Here is an 18,922-nt window from a genome sequence, read left to right on the forward strand (position 1 = left end):
ATAAAACAACTGGGTCCCACGTTTTCTGCATGTCCGTCACTTTATGATAAGCTAATTCGACCCAACTTTAATTCGAAATATGCACCATGTGGGCTGCCCTGGTGGTCCGACCATGAACCACAACGTCACTGGTTCCTGTCCACACCGGGGAACCTTTGTTGCATGTCATGACTCATCTCTTTCCCTCCTCGTGTCCAGTTATCTCTCCGTTGGATCTATCAAATAAAGGCACAAAATGACGAACAGATAACGCAAAAGAATCAAAGAAATATAAATCATGTAAGCCATGATTAAAATTAGTGCTGAACCTAGAGTTTGACACAGAACCCCTGTACAAGACAGGACCACAGATTTAGCTAACACTGCAGAGCGTGCTTTAATTGATACTGTATTTTAGTTGATTGAATTCCTTAAATGTGCGATTGAATAAAATATCAAAAACCAAGTGGCAGATAGTGAACTTAGGGCTCTTTGGGGTAGTTGCTCACTTTGTCTGGTTGATAATCCACACGCTTTCTGTCTACATCCTCCTGTATTTTACTGAAGCCACCTGTAATCCTCTACTGGACCCCTGACGGCCCTTGAATCCCGCTTAAGAACCCTAAACTATAGACCAAAACGTGTCAGGTTCTGTAATGGGACCGAATTCAAATTCTGTGTGTTTGTTTGTTTTGTTTGTTTTTTCATCAAAATCAAATTGCCTTTGGTCATTTTAAAACATATTATGGTTTTGCACCTGCGTGACAGCTTAAAAGAATGCAGCATCTGTTAATTGAGATTGGCAGACATCTATTAATTGAGCCACTTACTGAAAATGAGCGGTTCAGTAATACCATAGCACCGGTATTTTCTTCTCATTTGGAGTGCAGTACCAAAACTCAATAAATGAAAACTACTTGCATGCAGCCGTTTCACAAATGAATTCTCAGATACAGGAGGCCAGATGATGATCTGATGTTAAAACTGACCATCGTCTAATACCTTTTGTGTCAATAGATTTAAAAACCAATACATTTTTATCATACATGTTATTCCAGCATTATACTATTAAAAATACCACACATTAGAGAAGCGTCAGCTTGTATTCAATAAAACATACAGGATATATAAAAGACGCTAACAGAGTGACAAGTATTGTACTTTGAACAGATTCATACATCAAATCTGAACCACTTCTGTAATGAATTTTGCAAACTAGGTCCTACTAGAAGGAAGAAAATTCCCATAGAGGTCACAGGGCCCGATGGGAGACGTTGCTGAACAGACACAAGTCGTAAATAAATCGGAAAGAGATTTCAAAGATCTTTTATAGACCTCAATATCTGTAATTTAAAGGAAAAGATACAAGACTTTTACATTTGATCCCCCCCTTGAAGAAAAGACAAAATGTTTTCATGAGGTTCGTGGTGTGTTCATAGCTATTTTTAAATATACCACACACCATAGGCCTGAGTGTCTGCCCATGGTGTGTAGTTAATGCAATAAAGTATCATCTCAAGTTTGTTTGCTTGATCACACATCTTGTAAATTTTGGAAAGTCCTCTGTCAAATAAACATTAATCACTGCATTGCCCCTTCTAATTGCTCTAACAAAACAATACCATACATAATACAGCTACATACATTGATTTACGTTCCTCCAGTCTACTAACTCACATAAAAAATGAAATATGTGCGGCAGAGCACAGTCAAGCGCAATGTAGATGAAAGGACCAACACACAGAAGGAACAGACCAGTTTAAATATTTATTTGAAGTACTAATATGATGATATCAAGATATTGTGAATGGATGATTAAATTTGTTCTAGCATTTTATATTAGTTGCCATAACAGGAGGCACAGAGTCAGTGAGTGGAAAGCGGGGCTGTTTGTGTTCAGGGCTGCTGGAGCCGAGTTTCTCCCTGTAGATCCAGAGGGAGAGAGTGTTTGTCATCACCTTTTAAACACAACATAAAAATCATATTGGTGCGCTTTATGGCTTTTATCGCCCCTATTTTTCTGAAGACGCACCTCTCAGCTCCAGCAGGACGTCTCCTTCATATCGAGCCAGTCTGACTGCATGTCTCTGCTCAGCGTCCAGCTCAGTCCACTGCTCCTCAGTGACAGCCCACGCCTGCTCCGCACTCAGCCACGACAACTGAGTCGGGCTGAACACCACCTGTCAGACACACATCCGCCACAAATACTAACTAACCCCTACGGGAAACTTTGTCATCTGAGGGGAGGCCCCCAGGGTGAAGAGGCAGCGCCCTTTTGTCACACCTTTTGACACATTTTTTAAATTTCCATATGAAAATTAAATAAATCAATTAGTGACAAGCCATGATATGTACATATACAGTAACACAACTATGGGGGATGGTAGGGGAATACTGTCAATATCCTTATTCCTAAATCAAATAATATATTCTATGTGTCCATTACTGCATGCTCTTTCTCATTACTGATTATGTGTGTCTTTATATGTGTCCACAATCCTTTTTGTCCAGTATGATTTTGTTGGAGTGCATAAGCTGTTTACTCCATTCCTAATAAGTCCATGTGATTTTTGAGCCTGTTATCCATGCTGTCACAGCCCGTTTTTCTGTATTTTCCATGTTATTAAGATTCCCCGTTTTAGTGCCAGAAATGCAGATGTAGTATGCCACTCTGAAGTTGCGTCTAACTTATGTTTTTTGATTAAATATCACACAAAAAATGCTATTTAAAATTTTTTACTACCTTCTATTGTGGGGAAACAATATGTTAAATTCGGCAGCTACATGTACAAATTCTAAGTTTGAAAAAAAGGTACTTTACATCATTTTCAGAAAACCACAGAGTTGCTAAAAGCAGAGAAATAATGTGATTTAAAAAAAAATTGTTAAAATATCTGCTCATGGCTGTTCTTGGCCTTTTTCGTGGCTCTGTTGTATTCGAGTGTCCCAGGAAGTCATGACAGTGTGACAGCGAGCTAGCATGCACAACACCCGACCCTGTAACTGAAGCAGCCGAATGCAATTAATCCATCATTCATTTTATTATTCACACCTAAGCTCTTCCTGATGACCTATCAAAATGTCTGCATACTACTGAAATCATGGGTGGAACTCACAGCCATCTTCTTTGGTGACATCAGGGCAATGGCTTCAGGGGTGATTCCCTCCACTTGTTCTTGGACCAGAGCTGACAGCACCATATCCTCCAGGCCCACTGGACAGACAGACACACACTGTAGTCTGATAATTTATGTTTCTCATATCAAAACAGAGGACGTGTTGCATTTTATTTTATAACTTCCCCTGGTTCATCCTCAAGTCTGTGCCCTCAGGAATATTTTTAGATTGTGCCTATTCATCCAAGAGCTGTCATTCCCTTCTCCCGCCCTCCTCACTCTTTGAAAGAACAATTTTTAAAAAGTTGATCACAAAAAGGTTTATCCCTCCAGGGATATTACGTTGTACTGTACCTGCCAACGTCCCAATTTCAGTGAAAACCTCTGGTCCCCAAGCACTGGTGGGACCAAAGGCCTCCGGTCTGGAAAAACAGCTTGCCAAAGCTTCCATCTGCTGTTCTGTGCATGGCAGGGACATCTCCCGCAGGAACAGGACAGCCACACTGCAGTTTGAGGAAGAAGATTCGGGACTTCATACTCGTCTGAAGGTATCCATAATGTTTTCATGAGGTTTGTGCTGCTAAGAAATGTGCACCCTACATATGTTAGCAGGTGTATGTGATATTAATGAATGTCTCTCTAAAACTACAAGTCTTTCTCTAAAGCCACAGGAAGGAGTTTCATTACTACACTGTTACAAATGACTAATTTTTACTGTATATGTCCATCTTTGTTCATATTCCTTTCAGTCTATGACATTTGCTTGTGTTTGACTTATGTTGTCATGATTTTTGTGATTGCTCCCTTGGATAAATTGGATAATTTGGCAATATTTTCAATGTGGCTCACAAATGCATAGGCCTCTTAAGTTCTACAGTGTGTTTTGGAATGTGGATAATCATACATCAAGTATTTGACTGACCTGAGGTTGTATGGGGTCAGTTTCTTGATCTCTGAGGGATACAGACCACAGATCAGATGGCCAAATGTTGCCAGATCAATGACTGTTAACTGCTCCACTTTCAGATTGCGTTTCCGCATCACGCCTAAAATCACTGCTCTCATCTGAAAGGTCAAATAGTAGCATTTACCCCAAAGTTTTCAAGTTGGGTGTCTGTCATTTGCTCGCAGTTTTACATCGGAAGCAAAAATTCAAATGTTCACCTTTTTAGGGCTCCAGTCTGTCAGTGTCCCCAGATGTGTCAACACACCCAGGTCGGTGAGATTTGTGTCTCGCAGCTCTCTCTCTCCCATCTCAGTCACCACTGAGCCCAGAGCCAGCACCTGATCCGCTCTCAGCTCTCTCACCGGACTGAAGGACTGGGGTGAGTGAAGAACCAAGGAATGGGTCAACCATAGCTGATGCTGATACTAAAACACTACTCACGTTTGACTCAGCTGTCTCTCAGGGGTGGAAACTATCAGCCCAGATGCAACAGGCCTGTTTACTGGCCTTCTAACTTTTTAGCTGCAAACTTACATTCCACCGTAATACAAAAAACAGGAGGTTCTCAGACACCAATAGTCAAATTTTGATTACATTTTTTTGGGATGATGCATTTTTACCAAGAATTGTGTTCTGATATTTAGATACCCCTGATGGGGACAAAATGGGAGGGGGACAGAACTGCTACATCTCAAGTAAGACTTTGAAAAAATGTGAAGGATGATATACATCGTTACTGACTGACCCAAATAGTCTCTGCATAATCCATAGGCGAGAAAACGTTGGATTCACACTAGTTTGGAGGAGAACAATTTGTATGGATGCCTCGAAAGTGAAAATAACATCAAACAAATACAAAAATTCATGAGCTGAGACATTCTGAACTTCGTCTTGGTCTTTTGTGGGCCAAGTTTTACTGACCTGCCTGAGTTTCGCCCAAAGTGACCACCGCTGCTCAGAGCTCAGCGAAGCGTCCTGACCAAAAACCTCTACACACTGTTCCAGATCCACCTGCGACATACGGCCGAGCTGAGTGGACGTCCAAGCTGAAGGAAAAGTCCCCCTTATGTCTGCACAGCTTGGGACTGGCACTACTCCAAGAGACACACTGGTGGTTTCAGTGCAATGCTATCAATAGAAACTTCCACAAAGAAATTTCACAAATCACATCGACCCTTATCTACTGTGTCGGTCACAAGTGGTGGAGAGGTGCACTAACAACAGTCGCTTCTTATAACTAAAACTTATATTCAGTATTTACTGAACCTTTTGCCCTCCTGCTCTGTGCTTTGACAATCCCTCGGATGAGACTCTGAGTCTGCTGTCTCTGGCGATGCTGGTCCACACACTGAGTAATACAGACTCCACCCACCGCACTGTCCTCCCAGCGCCTTTGACCCACCAGGACCTGCTCCACTGTGTCTTTATTCAACACTGTCTGCACAGGAGTAACACATAATATCGTCAGGATAAATCTCGTTAAAGTGCAGCGAAATTAATTATTTGCATGGGGCGGTGCTTTTGGGTGCTTACCAGCGGGATGGCGTTAATCTGCTTTGTTGAGAGAGAAAACACCAACCTGCCCAGATGCTCAACATCACCAACTTGCCATTGGGAGGGCTCCCTGGAAAACAAGTGCACTCGTGTCATGACCACGGCAGATTCCTGTTTCATTTTTTCATTAACATTTTAACCCTTTCTATTTGTTTCAAGTCATTTTTGCTTGTATAGTGTCAAATTTTTGAAATCAATAACCTCTTAACATAATATTGACCCATGTATCATAACCAGGACCCTGTAGCATTCTCTCCAGCTGATGTGTTCCTTTACCCAAGCAAGTCTTTCTGAGTGAGCAGGGCACTAATATCTCTCAGAGCCTGTTTAGGAAGGCAGAAACCTCTCATCTCCTCCAGCCGCAGAGCCAGAGCTCCTCTGTCTACCAGAGCCAAACTGTCCTGGTCCAAGAAAGGCAGTAAAGGCCCCAGGACGTCCAGAGTGGTGCCATCAATCTCCACCTCACCCTGAGAAGAGCCCTGCAGAGAACCACATGCACACGGTGGGCCTGGATTACAAGGATTTCACACTGGTATGACTTTACGTGTGTGAAAAGCTGTTGTGAGGATGAGGCAGGTTATGGCCTGAATCTCTCTCTCCATCTGCTTTTCTCCCTAGGTTTGTTGGTTCAGGCTTGTCAAGCAAGCAAGCACACACACACACACACACACACACACACACACACACACACACACACACACACACACACACACACACACACACACACACACACACACGAACACACACACACAAACTTTGTTCTTTCTGACCCATCAATTTGTTAATACAAATCAAATCAAATACATGACTCACTGTCACTGACGTAAGCCCTGATTTAATTTAACCAGAAATAGCATGTCTGACTTCAGCTTTACTGTGGATGCTCATGGTAACAGTTTTTCATTTTAATTACCCTGAGGTTAATTAAGGATTTCTATTTTATCTTATTGTTGTTAATAGATTACATGCAGCAACTGGTTTCTGATCACGCTTTTCTACCTAAAACATATTGTGTCAGCTCCTGCACATCATCTAAGGATATGCAGTATTGCTATAGCTCATGTTGGTGTTTTACCAGCTCAGTTATAGCCTTCTCGGCTAAATTCGTCTGCTTGTAATGTGGCAGTCTGAGGAAATCAGCAAAGTGTGCATGGATGTGCTCCAAAATGGCTCTCAGGGATGCATTAGAGAGGTTCTCCATCATCGTAACTCTGCAAAAGAGCAGAGGTGTAGATGTAGCAATCTTTGGGTAAACTGTGAAACATTAATGAAAAGGGTAAAATAAATGTTTAATAAGGAGATACCCACGGTAATGTTGCAGCAAACCCAGAGCTCAAAACACTGAGGTCGAGTTCAGGTTGTTTCCTCATTTCCTCTACGACACATTTCCGCTGGTAACGCAGCCAAAACACATCTGCACTTGTTAGTATCAAACATCCTTTTGAGTTTGTTTTAGCAAATCAGTCTAATGAATCATGGCTACGTATCAGAGGTTGTGATAAAGATTCTGAAGGGTGTTGAAGTGTTTGTTCCTCACCAGAGCAGGTCTCATGCCTCCAGGCAGCTCACTGACAAACTGCAGCAGCTCTGCAAAATCTGTATGGTTCGTCCAAAGCCTCAAAAAGTCACAGCTCATTCCACCGGCAATATGACCCAGAGCCCTCCAAGTTAAACAGAGGCTATTATTTAAATTGTTTATTGAGCGAGTATTTGACCTGAAGTTGACCGTGACTTGGTCTGTTTGTTTTGAGATTTTTAATTCATTTTGCAAGAAAAATTACTTATTGTTTAAAATCATAGGTATGGATGTTTTGGTGCAGTAGGTCCAACTCACCTTGCTGACTTGCTGGTAATGTTTTTAAATTCATAGGTTTTTTTGAACAGAAACTGAGCCTATACAGGGACAAAAAGTTTCAGAGTCAGCAATTTGACTATGGGTTACCTTCAGATGAATAACATTTTAATCGAAGGAACCTACAACAACTTGTGGTCACCTTAAGGGACCAAACATTTTTTAGTTTTAATGCTTAAAAGATTCTGTTTGAAATGTTTTGCAACAACTGGTCAGATTGTTGTGGAATGTGATAGTGTTGGTTTTTTTGGCCTTACACAGAAACAATGGACCCTGTTGTTCCCACATGTTTTTGCTGATCCCATCACCTTTGGTGCCACTCTCAAACCAGGACTTAAGTATTTTACACAGAGCTTATAGGTAGAATTTAATAGGCAGTTTAACATGAAGTTAGCCACTTTAAGGGTCTCTTGATGACAGCAGGGGCTTTAAACTTTCTACCGCAAAAAATGGCCAGAATGAAACACTGGTGGTGTATCACTGATGAGACTGCACCACATTAAATATTAATTTAAATATACTTTCTTGAATGTATATGCAGTGGCATCAGTTTCAGGTGGAACCCAAATTCTCTTTGATAACTGTTTTTTTTATTACTCAGAACACACAAATAACCCTGATCAATGACCAATAGTTGAGGCTTAATATGCAGTGTCACAGTATATTTCAGTTTAGCAACTAAGTGAAAAGAGTAATCTTTATTGATTTGTCTTGTTAGGCCGAGAACAGGTGGTGAAAGCAGGCTAATACACTCTTGGCTGTGAAAAATTCCTTCGAGGTAGTCATTATTAATTTATGCTACCCTTCTACACCATTGTACTACATCCAAACTAATTAGCTGATGTGTATGGAGTATTAATATCCTGAAAGGCTCATGTGAAGCATATCCAATGAATTGCAGATTAAAGGGAGCGAAGACCGAAGCTGGTAACATTTTCTTCTTTAGTCAGAGAACTGGCAACCTATTGTTCTCATATCAGTGCAATGTTAAACAGCACACAAAGTTAGATTAAAGTAAAATGTGCACCTGCTGTGGCGACCAGTGTATGTCTCTGTACAGGCTGATATCTCTCAGGATTGTTTCTCCATTCATGGCATCTATCAGCTTCCTCAGAGGGACAAATGGTAAAAGACAGTTTGCCTGCTGTGTGATGTTCTGCAAGTCTCTGTGTAAAGCCTGTTGACATACAACCAAAAAAAAAAAAAAAAACACTTTAAACTTAAACATGGAAGCCTTTAAAAGCCCTTTAGGAAACACAAAGCGGGTTTCACACATGTGGATCAAACGAACACTCTCTGGAAACAATAGTGCCAGTTTAGCCAATTTAATGTTACTGAGGCCACAGTTGTTGTTTTTTGTTCTTAATGTGATATTTTCTGATAAGTTTTAGGCTTCTTACACAATCTGTAAAAGTAAAAAGGCTAGGGATGTTGAATTATATCGACTGACAAAGCCTCTTCACTTCCACTCTGTCTTTTACTCGACATGTGACAATAACGTAAGAGTTGCAGCAAATCATAGGGAGGGATGAAAAGATAAGAGAAAGGATAAGAGAGTTGATAAGTGATGTACTTAAGAAAGAAAGCACTGTCACCTCGTGCATTGCATTGTACAGCATGGCTCTATGGCCAGGCCTAAGCTCAGTTAGTAACGATCTCCAGCACTGACAGTGGGCAGTTTCACTGATCTCAGGCCACTGGAGGTCTCTGAGCACAGCGGGGGAGAGACCAGAGTGTAATGGCTTCAGGCTGCACAGTTTTTCCATGGTGAGCTGGGCAGGGAGAGAGAAACACAACGGTGAGTTGGCAGTTGGTTGAAATTCAGCAGAAATATTTTGAAAATGTCTACTTACATTGATGTCCTTTGAAATCTTGGATAACATCTGAAATGCCTGAAAGTATAAAAAAATTCATGAGTGTGCATACAAAATACAACAGTGCTCGCATTTTAAGACAGTATTTTAGGTAAGGGTTGGATATTTCATCAATATTTATCCTCTTCTCCAGAGATTTGGTAGCTAATTAACTGTAGATCTTTCAGTTACACTTAGAGCCTATGGCATGAAGAAGAGAAGCGAACTTACTAATATACAACACGACAAAATTGTGGAGAACATTTAACAACTTTTTCTAAGATAAGAATGACAAGAAGTGAATGAAAAACCCATTCCCTGCTCACCTGTGCTGGGGAATATCTGTGTATTCCTGGTTGTGAGAGGACTTCCAGGAGCTGCTGTGAGGGGAGAGACAGCAGGAAGGAAGCTCCTAACTGGGGTAGCAGACCACTGAGAGCAGACAGCTCTGGAGGAGCCATGCTGCTGATATTCAGGGTCTGTACTGCTGGTATCAACCATGAGGATAACTACCCATGAGACACAGTTAAACCAGAGTTAGCCGGACATTGTGTGGAACAACACGCGACACAAAACAGAAGGGCAGTTGAGGACGACAGTAGTTTAAAGGAGATTTTCTGTCGTGTTCTGTGCATACAGTACATGTCAGTAAGAACATGCGCCCCTCACCCTGCCGCTCTCACTGATGAACCCCTTGGATATGCACTGAGCCAGCTGCTGCCAGAGAGCAGAGAATGCAGCTGAGTCCTGAACATACAAACCCAGGTCTACTGGATCCAGGTAACATGCAAGGACTCCTAACCTGCAAAAGACATGATCCTTCAATCTTTCTGATGATCAAGTCAACTTCACACATAAGGTGTAGCCTGCAAATTTCTAAATATTGAGATAAAAGCAGTTATAATAAACCATATAACAAAGATAAAGACATCATCTATAGTGTGAAGGAAGATTAGCGCCATAGCGCCGTACATTAATACCTAAACAAAACTCAGATCTGAGTCATCAGAAATAAACAATGAATTTCAAGAAAAAAAAATCTTTGTTCCCATGTTTACAAGACTTATGTGGTAGACTTTTTCAATACTTCTTAAAATACAATTCCTGGCCAAACACAAGGCAAAAGCCAGTGCAGGACTGAAATTCTGTATCTGTATTAGAAGTTCCCTTTGGAGCTCTTGACCGTCATTGATGCTATGGAGCAATGGGCTTTTATGCTACTAGATACTACATGTTTATACACATCGGTCCCACCTCAGTATGTTATCACTTGTCAGATTCTTCCTCTTGCTGAAGAGGGTCCGCAGCACATGCCGCCCCCTTACACCATCCAGACTGCCATTGCCTAGCAACTCTACCAGAGGAGCAAGCTAAAAGAGACGACAGATTAAATTTTGAAACAAGCTGAATACAAAATTCACTAACTATATAAAAAAGGTAACAAATTACAAGAAAAACTAACATAAAGTGTCTGATAAGGGGATGGTCTGATGTTTGATGATGATGGTGGAGAGGACTTTTCTCCAAAATCTCCCATAAGACTTTGACTGAGTTGAGATCTGGTGACTGTAAAGGCCATAGCATATGATTTATTATTGTTTTATACTCATAAACCATTCAGTGGTCCTCGAGCCCTGTTTTGAAGCTTTTCTCTACTCGTTTATTTAGGTTTTCCCTTTAATTTGTAATCTGTACATATGTAAGAAACCCAGGTGGACATCTGAGGAGGAGATACAGCAGTTATGTTAAGAGCTTGAAATGGCCTCTAACCTGTTGTGATGTCAGCTGCTGAAAATGACTGACTGGGAGGTAAGGCAGAAGTGGAAGAATGGAACTGAGAAAGTACGGTGGCCACGTAGGGACATCACCCACAGCACTCGACTGCAGGAGCCGTTTCACAAAGGCCTTTTTCTGCAGCGACTTCATCCCTGAGCTGTGGTCACGAATGGCTGTCAATCTACAGAGCAACGCAGAGGCTGTTAGCATCCGGACAGGAAGGTACTGTGTATCAAACCAGATGTTTCTTGGGTCAGTAACTCACACACTGTCATTGACTATCAGGGAGGAGGGGAAGCTCATAATGTCCGGGACAGACATGAAGGGTATGAACTGAGACAGGTCAACGAACAGTTCTGGGGTCACTCGGGGGAACTTGTGGATGAAAGCAGCAGTCATTGTTTCCATGGCTTGCAACTCTTTTTGAGAGGCCTGAAAGAGAAAACAAATGAGCAGTAAAGTAACTGATGTGTATTCACCTTGGCTCTCTTTCACTATGCATGGGCCATGACATACATTTTTTAAAAATGGATACAGCACAAGAGAGTGTAATAGAATAGAACTGTGGTCATTAGAATTGTTAGAACATTGCAATAATGACTGAGGACTTTAACCTGCACAATTAGCTGAATAGAAAGTTTCACAAATAGTACATTCATTGTTTTGCTGGGAGTTTTAGAACAAACCTGGCTGGTTTCAACTTGTAGCCGGTCCCAACTCCGATGCATATGGGAGAGAAATCTCTTAACTGCATCTTTTTCAGCAGACATCACTAGAGTGCGAATGCTGTCTCTTGGCATCTGGAAGTACTCCTGGGGAGATAAAGTCACTAAATCAAAAATAAAGTTCAGTGTGCCGATCTGTTGGGAAATGATAAGTGTGAATGTAGCTGCACGGGCCAGTACCTGCAGCAGAACCCTGAGAGCAGAGGAGTTGTCGTCCCGCTGGATGAGGTCCCACAAGACGGGCTGATGTGACAAGCAAAAAGTTATTCACTCTTTGCTCTATGTGTGTGTGTGTGTGTCTATGTGTCTTTGTGGGTGTGTGAGTATTTCAGTCAGCTATCTTACACTGAAGCAGCTCAGCAGGTCTTCTTTCAGGGTGGCGTTCTGCTCTCTGCGCAGGAAGACTCCCACAGTGTGAAGGACGCTTATGGAGGCCTCTGGCTGCAGCGTGGCCCAGGATGTGTTGTCGAGGAGACTGGAGAGGAGGATGGCCTGACCTAAACCTTGTCTCGCCTCTCTTTCCCCCTCATCCAAACCTGAAGAGAGGCCCACCATGAAGTCCAACACTCGCAACACATATCCCAGCGCCACTAAATAACCCTCACGATCCCCTCCCTCGACCTCACACACACTCAGCTTGTGAAGGACATCGACCAGCAGCGGGGCCGGGTCCACGCACAGCTGTGATGTGTCAAACTCATACGGTGCTGGGAGCATGTCAAAAAACCTCTGCAGGAAGCACTTCCTGCCCTCGAGTTCTGCCTGCAGATCAGCACAGAAATCAGCAAACTGAGACCCTGATCTTAGCAGCTGATTGTAGAGTGTGGTGTTTAGACAAATGTACTCTCTCAGCCCATGTGTCTGCCCACAGAGCTCCAGGAGGGTGGTGTTGGTGAAACGATGTACAGCCCACTCCCTGTACTGACAAGTCTCCTCAATGGTATCAGCGTGGAAGAAGTTGAGTACTTTGGAGCAGTATGCCGTGGTCCAGCTACTCTCTGGCAAGGATCGGTTCAGGTCAGGGGACTCTCTACTGCACAAAGCTGAGATCAGGATGGAGCCGTTCAGCAGGAAGCAGTCTCTGAAAGCCTGGGCACTGAGAGACCTGCTGCCCAACTGAGCAAGACAGTTCTCATCGAGCCCTGGACTTCCTATCATCTCACCCGACAGCTGCACACACAGGTCATCTATGCTTGTCTGGTTAAAAAAATTGTGTTCTTTTGTCTCTGCAGCCTGCAAATAGTAAAAGAAAAATAAGTTAACATGAAGTAAAAGAAATTGTGAGCCAAAAAAAAAAGAAGAAATGTACGAGTACCTACAAATAGCATGTCCTCACTACACCCTGCCATACCACACACATTTATGAAAAAGTTCCACGAAAACAATCAAATGCTCACTCATCAAAAAAGTGATCCATTACCTGATGTGCTCTCTGCAGCCAGAATGAGGAGTTGGCACACACAGTGTTGTTGAATTCATGGGCAAAGAACTCACTGCAGACATGGACCCAGAGGAAGTCCTCCTCAGCCGCAGACAGGTACCAAGCTGCATCAGAGCACGTGGCATGCAGGTCGAGCCCCATCTGAGCCATGGCGGGATCAACTGACCCGTTCTCCCCTTGAAACAGTTTGCAGTAGAGGAACACAGTGAAGTTGGAGACACCTTTCAAGCCTGGGATGGATTCATTGCACGCTGCCTCTAGGATTTCTGAAGAGGTCAAGTACTCCATCTCTCTCAGCTGGTCATTGCTCACTCTCGCCCACCCTGTTTGTGGCTGGTTGAACTGGGAGCGATTAGGTGCAGTAGAGAGTGTGTGAAGGTGGTTTTGTTTGGAGATTGTTCGTGAAGAAGGGGCTGTTTTAGGAGATGAATGGGCTGGGGTTTGTTGTGATCTCAGTCCTTCTCCTTCAGTGGAGGGGCAGGACAGGAATGCAAGTGAGGTTGGAAGACCCTGGGAACTAACGCCCAAAGCCTGGGTGTTCCACATCACATTATGCCTTATCCCCCTACATATGCAAGTAGAAATGTGAGGGTGTTTTCCAACAACTCATCGTCAAACGTGAAAAATGCGGTGAGTCATAATTCTAAAATATCTTACCATAAGATCAGCTGTCTGAGGTCACCTTCAAAAAGACAAATACAAGCAAGTATTAATTGAAAATCAAAGTGAATCAGTGGTGGAAAAAGTATCTGGAAGCTCCTGCAGTGTACAACTAGGCCTGATGTAACAGTGCAGCTCAGATAACAATGCCCAAGATATAATGTTACTGACATCAATGAGAGGATAAAGAGATTAGCCAAGCTAACAACAGGTGCTTTCAATGACCAGGATGATTATAAAGATTTTAAAGCAGTGTCAGTCGCTGTCAGGTTCTGTCCTGTATCTTTCAGGTGAAACCAATGCTTCTTAAAAAGGGGTTTTACTTGGTAAATGAAACTAAATACAACGTAACAGCTTATTATTGGATTTTTACTTATACTTACTACGCACACTTTAGCCTTATTGCCTCATAATCATAATCACCCCCCCAAAAAAAAGCATTTGTTTGTGCAAATTCATGTAATATTAAAATGTTCTGTGAAAGCAGCCAGCAGGTTGACGTATTGGAAGACTGCACACTTCATTACAAATTTTTAAACCCAGTTTTTTGTCCAATGTTAATGAGTTATCCCTTATGTTTGTGCAAAAGGCCTCTGGGGCCAGCTCCGCCACAAACTCACCAACTGAGCACCGGCCCTGAGCGTTGGGCTGTGGCACGTCCACCAGGCTGCTGACATCATCGAGCAGAGCCATGGTAACTCGTGACACTTTCTTTCTCAGGTTACCGTAAACAGAACTACCCACCCTGTGCAGAAGCCCCCTCCTCAGCCCATCCAAACTCTGCACAAGAGTTACATTTTTCTGTGCCAAGTGGCTTCCTCGCTCTCCTCCACCTGAACGTGAAAACGCCTGCAGCAGTAAACTTTGCATGGAGTCTGGATCGTCCTCTGTGGCCATTGTGTCTTCCAGAGCTGCATTTCCAGACAACCCACCCTGCCTCATGGCCTCAGGAGGCAAGCTGAAGGGCTTCAAACGGCCAAGCGCGCTTGAGCCCTTTCTGTGTTCTGCTCCTTCTCCTGCTGGGTGTAAACTGACCACAGGCTTCCAGTTGTGTGTTTCTAAGAAACGCAACAGCTGCTGAAGCCAGCTAACACTGAAGGCACAGTCACTACGGCCCTTTAGAGCACAGATGAAGCCCTGCAGGCCTGCGCTGGCCTGGCCATAGGTCCCACTGACCAGAGCCTGAAGCGCAGCTTCCAGCACAGCGCTCACTGTCCTCCAGTTCTGAGATAAGAAAGTCAAGAGAGGCCTGTGGGGCTGACGCTCTGATAGAGTGATCAGACTCTGCAGCAGCCCCAGGAGCCAATCCCAGTGAGGACTGCCCCTCAGGGACAAAAACCAGTCCTGCACTTTGACACTGGGTCGGGGTGGCACCCGACCATTCCACTGGTTCAGGGCAGCACTCCCTTCAGACTGGAGAAAGAAATGCAGCACCTTCTCCCACAGCTGCTCTTCATCTGGATCCCCCGGCTCCTCCTCCATCTCAGCACCCACCTCTTGGAGGTACAGAGAGATGTTGTAGAGGAAGCCAGAGAGTCGGTGTCTGTCAATCGGGCTGTTTAGTGAAGGCAGGTTCTTGGTGGGAAGAAGACCAAGTGTTTTTAGGCTTCCCATGATATTCCTCACCCAAGGGTGCATGGACTGGTCTTTGTTTGTTTCTGGAGGAGCTTTCTGCGGATTCCAGCCACCTCCTTTACTCCATTTTGCAATTATTTCCCTAAGAATGGCATCTGTCTGCTCCTCTTTACCACCTCCTGGAACAGTCCCATTACAGACAGCTTGAGTCGGCATCATTTAATAACCACATATTATAACAAGTGTTGTATTTAATGACGTGTTTTAGTGGCACACTCACCTGTCTTCTCAAGGGATCCTTGTCCCAGTAAAACAGCACAAACTACGATGCTCGTGAATCTAAGAGTGGCCATCCCTGGCCCTTTCTCCTCCATCTTCATCTTATGCCAGGGTGCGCAGTGGCATAGTGTTGTCACATCTTTCTCTTCCTATTGATTTCACATAACCCTGTATGGATGCTGTTTTTTTCATTTTCAACGATGGGATGGACTCAAGGAGTGAAGTATCTCAGCAGAAAGAGGATATTAAAGCCTAATGACTGGCTGCCACATCACATTACCACTTTCACTGCATGGTTACAAAAACAAGTATCAGTACTGTAATTAACTTATAAAACCTATAAAACTGTGAACTATTAAAGGTAGGTCCATACGTGATGCACAAAAGAGTATCTAAAAGAGAGCAACGGATATGATATTTGAAAACAAAATTAAATGCACAGTTTTGATTCTTAAAGAGATTTAGGACAGTTTGACACATAGTAGAGAAGGATACATCTGTTTCTATTGAAACTCTTCTTTGTAAATTAAAAATATCAATGATCACTAACAATAATAAAAAACTGTGGACAAAACATTTTCAGAACTCACCAACAGTTACAGTCCATTTATGTCTCTAAGTATTCTCTTAAGCGTTTAACAGCATCTCTAACTTTGCGGCGTCAACTCCCTCGGAGCTGACCTCTTTCTGAGCGGCACTCTTGTGTTTCACCATCACTCCGACTCTCTCTACCTTTCCCTCTCCCCCTGCACCCCTCCCACCACTCTCCTCTACCTCTCTCTGTCCTTTTAGCTGTTTGGAGCATTTGTCTTTTTTTGTCTATGGGATTCATGTTTCATGAGTTTTCTTGTCACCCTACAGTAGGGTTGACTATTTTATATGGCAATGCACAGAAAAAGGAGAGTGTAGCCTGATTAAGCTTGGGTATAATCCCTGAAAAACAGCAAACGTGTCTCAGTCTTTTAGGTCAGCGCTTATATTTGGATGTACAATATATCAATTTTTTTGTTTTGGTGTTTATAGTTCATTAGTTTGGAACTTCATGAGGCTGCAGGAAGGTCACAGCACTCAGCTAGGTGCTCAAACAAGGTGAAAATCTGGATCATGTTAATGACACCCATGATATCTATCCAGTTCTCTAACTGTCCAATGTCTCCCCCTGACTAATTCTCTATTGAGCTGTCTCTCAGCTGGGACTCATCTTGTGACTCTGGGTTTGTTGGGGGTGTAGTCTTACCGACGCGGCCTGGCCGGCAGGACTGTCCGGGATGTCACTGCTTAGACACATTTATCCCTCAGTCAGGCAGACTTACAATTGAGCCCTGTGCAAAGGCAAAGCAGCAGGTTCCCCAGAGTCAGACCACTGTCTGCAGGCCCTGAAACCCAAGAGGGCTAGTGAAACCACCACTGCCCTCCCTCCACTGGCTTTCGCTGTATAATACTGTGGGCTGCACAAGGACAATAACTTCCTCTTGTATTATTGATGCCACAGGGAACAGCGATCACTCAGTGCAGCAGGGTTCGATTCACCACGGGAATATTCAATGAGAAACTGGATCCACCCCGTACGTTCCTCTTCTCTCTGCTGGAAACTCAGTCATGGCAGTGGGGAAATCAGCTGGTGAAACTAGCTGCTCAGATTGGAATACTTGGTTGGAGCCCAACTTTTGTCCTCATCTTCCAATAGAAATATAAACGCATAAATACCTCAAATGACCCCTTCACTGAGCTGGTCTTTGCCTTAATGTACTGGTATGAAGTTCAGAATTTTTTTTTCACTTGCCGATTTAACCATGATGAATCTATTTAGATTTCAGCTATTATGAAAGATTTGTGGGATCTTTTTTTTTGCTATATTTTGAGACGATAAAGCACTGTAACCGTTTAACAAACCGGCCACCGTAGGTTTAACACAACTTGTATCATGTCCTTGTAGATGTAAACCCATCACATCATTGTACAAAGGGCTTAAATAGAACAGAATCACTGCAAAAGTAAAATGTTTAGCCAAACATATCTTAAAAATAGTTTGTAATATTATTATAACATGTATATTAATATAACTTCAATATTAACTATATACATACATTAACTGCTATAGTTCACAGTTGAGAGATCATGCATGAATTTCCAAGCAGTAAAAACAGCCGATGCTATAGCCTAAGTGTAACCAGGTGCAGCTCGGAAACAGAAAGGGAAGCTTTGCAGATGGTGAAGTTGCTACTGTGAACCTCATTTTAAGAGCAGCATGTGAGAAAAAAGAAAAACCACTGGAAGGCTTGGTGTTAGTGGCTTATAGTTAATTAAGCAGCAATAACATGTCATCTTAATTTATTACTTCTGTTTTCTGTTTTCAAGAACATTAATAAGGCACATATGTGTTCAAAGAGAATGTCCCATTATACTTTACAAAGAACAGCAACAAGAAATGAAAAAAGCCTAAAGTGTATTTTTAAAGGGAAAGGTAGGGGGTAGAAAAAGGTGTTGTATGAGAAAAAAAAAACACAAAATGCTTTCACACCTAGAAGAATGTGAATCTGCGTAACAGACATCAATGACAAAGTATTGTTACCGGGTAGATATTAGATTCCAAGGCTCAGGATTAGGCAGAGATAAACGGTTACTGTTTAGGTAAGGCTGGGGTCAGGTTAAACATCATAAGACAGGACTGGTTGACAGAGAACAGCCTCCCCCAGAATCTACTCCCAACAAGAGGAGTCAAAAACAGGCAAAGCATTCCCCTCCCTCCTTGTACAAATCTTCATCTCTCTCCATGCATGGAAGGATTAATGAACTGGCCTACCTGGCATGGGCCAGGGGGGGCTAGGTGGTTGGGAGGCCTGTAAGCCAGTGCGTCTAAGAAGTGACTGTTATTTCGCATACCTTGTTGGAAAGTGAGGATGTCCTGGTCACATTTTCTTGCTCCTAACCCAGTTTTAGATTTTTTTTTCTTTTTTTTTTCCCAGTGTAAAACATTGGATATTAAAGTTACAATAACCCTGAATTATAGTAAGCAATTTAAATATGTTTTAGAAGAGTAGAGAAGAGTTTAAGAAAAAGAGAAAGAGCCTGCATATTTTTTTTAATTATGACCCAATATTTTTTTTTTGTGTGTGGATGTGGTGTGGCAGGAAGTTTTGGGAAAGGTTCGTACAGCTTCCCATTA

General features: G+C 42.7%; 1 protein-coding gene across 1 annotated transcript; it reads right to left on the reverse strand.

Annotated features, from left to right (window-relative positions):
- Positions 1 to 1,875: 1,875 nt before the first annotated feature.
- LOC120789880 (stereocilin-like) lies at positions 1,876 to 15,857 on the reverse strand. The gene is made up of 29 exons (XM_040127045.1): positions 15,758 to 15,857; positions 14,523 to 15,656; positions 13,900 to 13,924; positions 13,222 to 13,807; positions 12,147 to 13,034; positions 11,982 to 12,044; positions 11,763 to 11,888; positions 11,342 to 11,508; positions 11,071 to 11,257; positions 10,555 to 10,670; positions 9,970 to 10,102; positions 9,627 to 9,809; positions 9,301 to 9,339; positions 9,043 to 9,219; positions 8,475 to 8,624; positions 7,430 to 7,488; positions 7,133 to 7,256; positions 6,904 to 6,986; positions 6,671 to 6,806; positions 5,872 to 6,074; positions 5,575 to 5,665; positions 5,308 to 5,479; positions 4,963 to 5,132; positions 4,260 to 4,415; positions 4,018 to 4,160; positions 3,450 to 3,598; positions 3,096 to 3,193; positions 2,012 to 2,159; positions 1,876 to 1,937 (listed from the first exon to the last, which is right to left on the reverse strand). The coding sequence occupies exons 1-29, from the start codon at positions 15,855 to 15,857 to the stop codon at positions 1,876 to 1,878; spliced, it is 5,868 nt and encodes a 1,955-aa protein (XP_039982979.1).
- Between the last annotated feature and the right edge of the window lie 3,065 nt (positions 15,858 to 18,922).

The sequence above is a fragment of the Xiphias gladius genome, chromosome 1 (assembly GCF_016859285.1).
Source record: "Xiphias gladius isolate SHS-SW01 ecotype Sanya breed wild chromosome 1, ASM1685928v1, whole genome shotgun sequence".
Lineage (NCBI taxonomy): Eukaryota > Metazoa > Chordata > Actinopteri > Istiophoriformes > Xiphiidae > Xiphias > Xiphias gladius.